The 2,424-nt window shown below is 41.0% G+C and overlaps 1 protein-coding gene across 1 annotated transcript in view; it reads left to right on the top strand.

Moving 5' to 3' along the window:
* The window catches only part of LOC104958530 (uncharacterized protein C16orf52 homolog B-like), a 6,074-nt gene extending 4,808 nt beyond the window's left edge, over positions 1 to 1,266 (top strand). The window contains exon 2 of the mRNA XM_010786272.1: positions 1,019 to 1,266. Coding sequence (XP_010784574.1) covers positions 1,019 to 1,266 — 248 coding nt within the window. The remainder of the gene's footprint in view (positions 1 to 1,018) is intronic.
* Positions 1,267 to 2,424: the final 1,158 nt, after the last annotated feature.

The following is a 2,424-nucleotide window of genomic DNA, read 5'->3' as shown; positions in this document are numbered from 1 at the left end:
GCGTGCGTGCGTGCGTGCGTGCGTGCGTGCGTGCGTGCGTGCGTGGAAAGCACCTGACGTCAGAGCCCCCAGCAGTCAGATGGCTTTCCTTCTGATGTAGGACCTGTGATCTCTTCATCTCTCATGTACAGTGACAGTCTCTCTCTCTCTCTGATGAAGATGCTCTGGTGGTCTGTGCAGACCCTGATCCCGTCAGACGTCACCATGAATCACTGAGGGTCTCTGCTGCAGCCAGAGTCAGCATGAAAACAAATCACATGTTTCTCATGCACTAGGAGTTTGTAACATGAAGCTTGCAAAACAAACAAACTGCCAGCCCTTATATACTACATAACCTTTCATGTCATATAATTAATGTGCAGTAGACTGTGGGGTATTTATTTTAATCTTGCTTAAAAACTGTCTTGAACGGTTATCAACTGAAAAGCCATGCTTAAGTTGTATCTCTTGCAATCAATGAAACAAATTATAATTGTATCTCAAAGGGGTTTAAAGCCAGTACACACAGGGATTTGACATTATCTTTTTCCAATTGAGCCTCACCCACTTAAAACCAGATTGAATGATACAGACAATCAACAAAAAAAGACTGCAATCTAAATTAAAAACAACCAAAACTGTTTGAGGGAATATTGTCTTGTCATGTAAGATCACATGAAATCTGCTAATAGCCAAATGCTGTTGTTTTTACATACAAGGAGTTTGTGTTGGTGTATATTGGTGCAAGAAAACACAAATTAAGAGACAAAAAAATATCTTAATATCTGAACAAAATCTAGTGTAATACTACCATAAAATAAAAAATACAAAAAATAAATATACAAAAAGGAAATACACTGAGAATATGACAAATCAGTATATCTAAATTTAAACGTGGGAGTACAAATATTTCCATAGCCTTTAATATTAGTTTATGTGTCGTCGCATTGTATTAGATTTCTCTCTATGGATATTTTACCTTCTTGTTTCTCTCTCTCTTTCTCTCTCTCCTTCTCTCCCCCTCTCTCTCTCTCTCCAGGCACTCTGACAGTAGGTCTCGTCCGTCAGTGCCAGACGATCCACGGCAGAGAGCGGACCTGCTTCCCCCCCCAGCTTCCTCCAGAGTGGATCACCACGCTCTTCTTCATCATCCTGGGCATCATCTCCCTCACCGTCACCTGCGCTCTGCTGGTGATGTCCCACTGGCGCCGAGAAGCCGCCCGATACGCCCGATGGATCGCCTTCACAGGAAGTACGTTCGTTTCCATCGTAGCCAGCTCCCTTTGAATCGATAGGGTCTGATTTCACATGTCTAAACGCTCATATTAATGCCCTGATCATGCCAAGCCCTACCCATGATATATATAGAAATAATTGATTTCCTCTCCAATGACTTTCCAGGGTCAAGGACAGTTGTCAGCTAACAGAAAACGACAAAAGTAACAAGCAAAAGACCCTTTATCTTTACCTTTTGAGGCATCAACAACCTGGATATACATCATTGTTCTGTATCCAGTGAGCAGATGTTGCATAACAGAATTCATGAATATTAAAGATTCTTATGCATAAACCTTTTAGCTATAGAATACCACAATGTAGAGTCTTCTTGCACTATTTTATTTGTTCTATGTCCTATATATGTTGCACTGTTGGAGGAGCCTGTGACCTACGTTTTTCATTGCCATATCCACACTGTAGCCAATGTGCAAATGAAAATAAAGCCTTGAAACATTGAAACATTAAGGTCAGTAATAAAGGGCAGGCGTAGGCAAAACTGCCCGTTATAGTTTATAAAATGCCGGTGAAAGTAAGAGATGCTACTGAAGACTCTCCTGTGAAATAAATGCAGTCTACCTCGACATCAGAATTCACTTCAGGAGAAGCTTTTAGTCCGGTAATTACGAACACCTTTACTGCAGAGGAGCTCTTATTGATGGTCCTGTTTCTATTTTTACAGGAAAAGGACAGTTTCTCTGTATAAGAGGTTCAGAGCAGGAGCTGTGGTTTATTCGGCTCTAAAAATAGAAAAATATGAAGCATGTTCTCACGAGTAGTTTCAGGGACAGTTATTAACACACTTTTTAAAAGCTGAGAGCTGCATTAACCATCCTATTGTCTTTGTTTCCCCCCCCTCCTTACTTTGGTGTTCACGGTCAAATTTGACCGGTCCTGTTTTAACTGCTATTACATTAACACAAAAAACATTAATCATCACCAAATTTCAGTTAACACCCTTTCAAACTTTACATATTGTATCAGACTACTGGTATACATGAAGAACTGCAGTAAATATACAAAGAACAGACACTGAACATGGATTGTGTGTGCCAGGTGGGGATGGGCACATAAGGGGGGGAACACATTGTGTGTGTGTGTGTGTGTGTGTGTGTGTGTGTGTGTGTGTGTGTGTGTGTGTGTGTGTGTGTGTGTGTGTGTGTGTGTGTG

Source organism: Notothenia coriiceps, unplaced genomic scaffold (genome assembly GCF_000735185.1).
Source record: "Notothenia coriiceps isolate Sejong01 unplaced genomic scaffold, NC01 NC01_scaffold00028914, whole genome shotgun sequence".
Lineage (NCBI taxonomy): Eukaryota > Metazoa > Chordata > Actinopteri > Perciformes > Nototheniidae > Notothenia > Notothenia coriiceps.
This window is presented reverse-complemented; position numbering and strand designations above follow the sequence as displayed.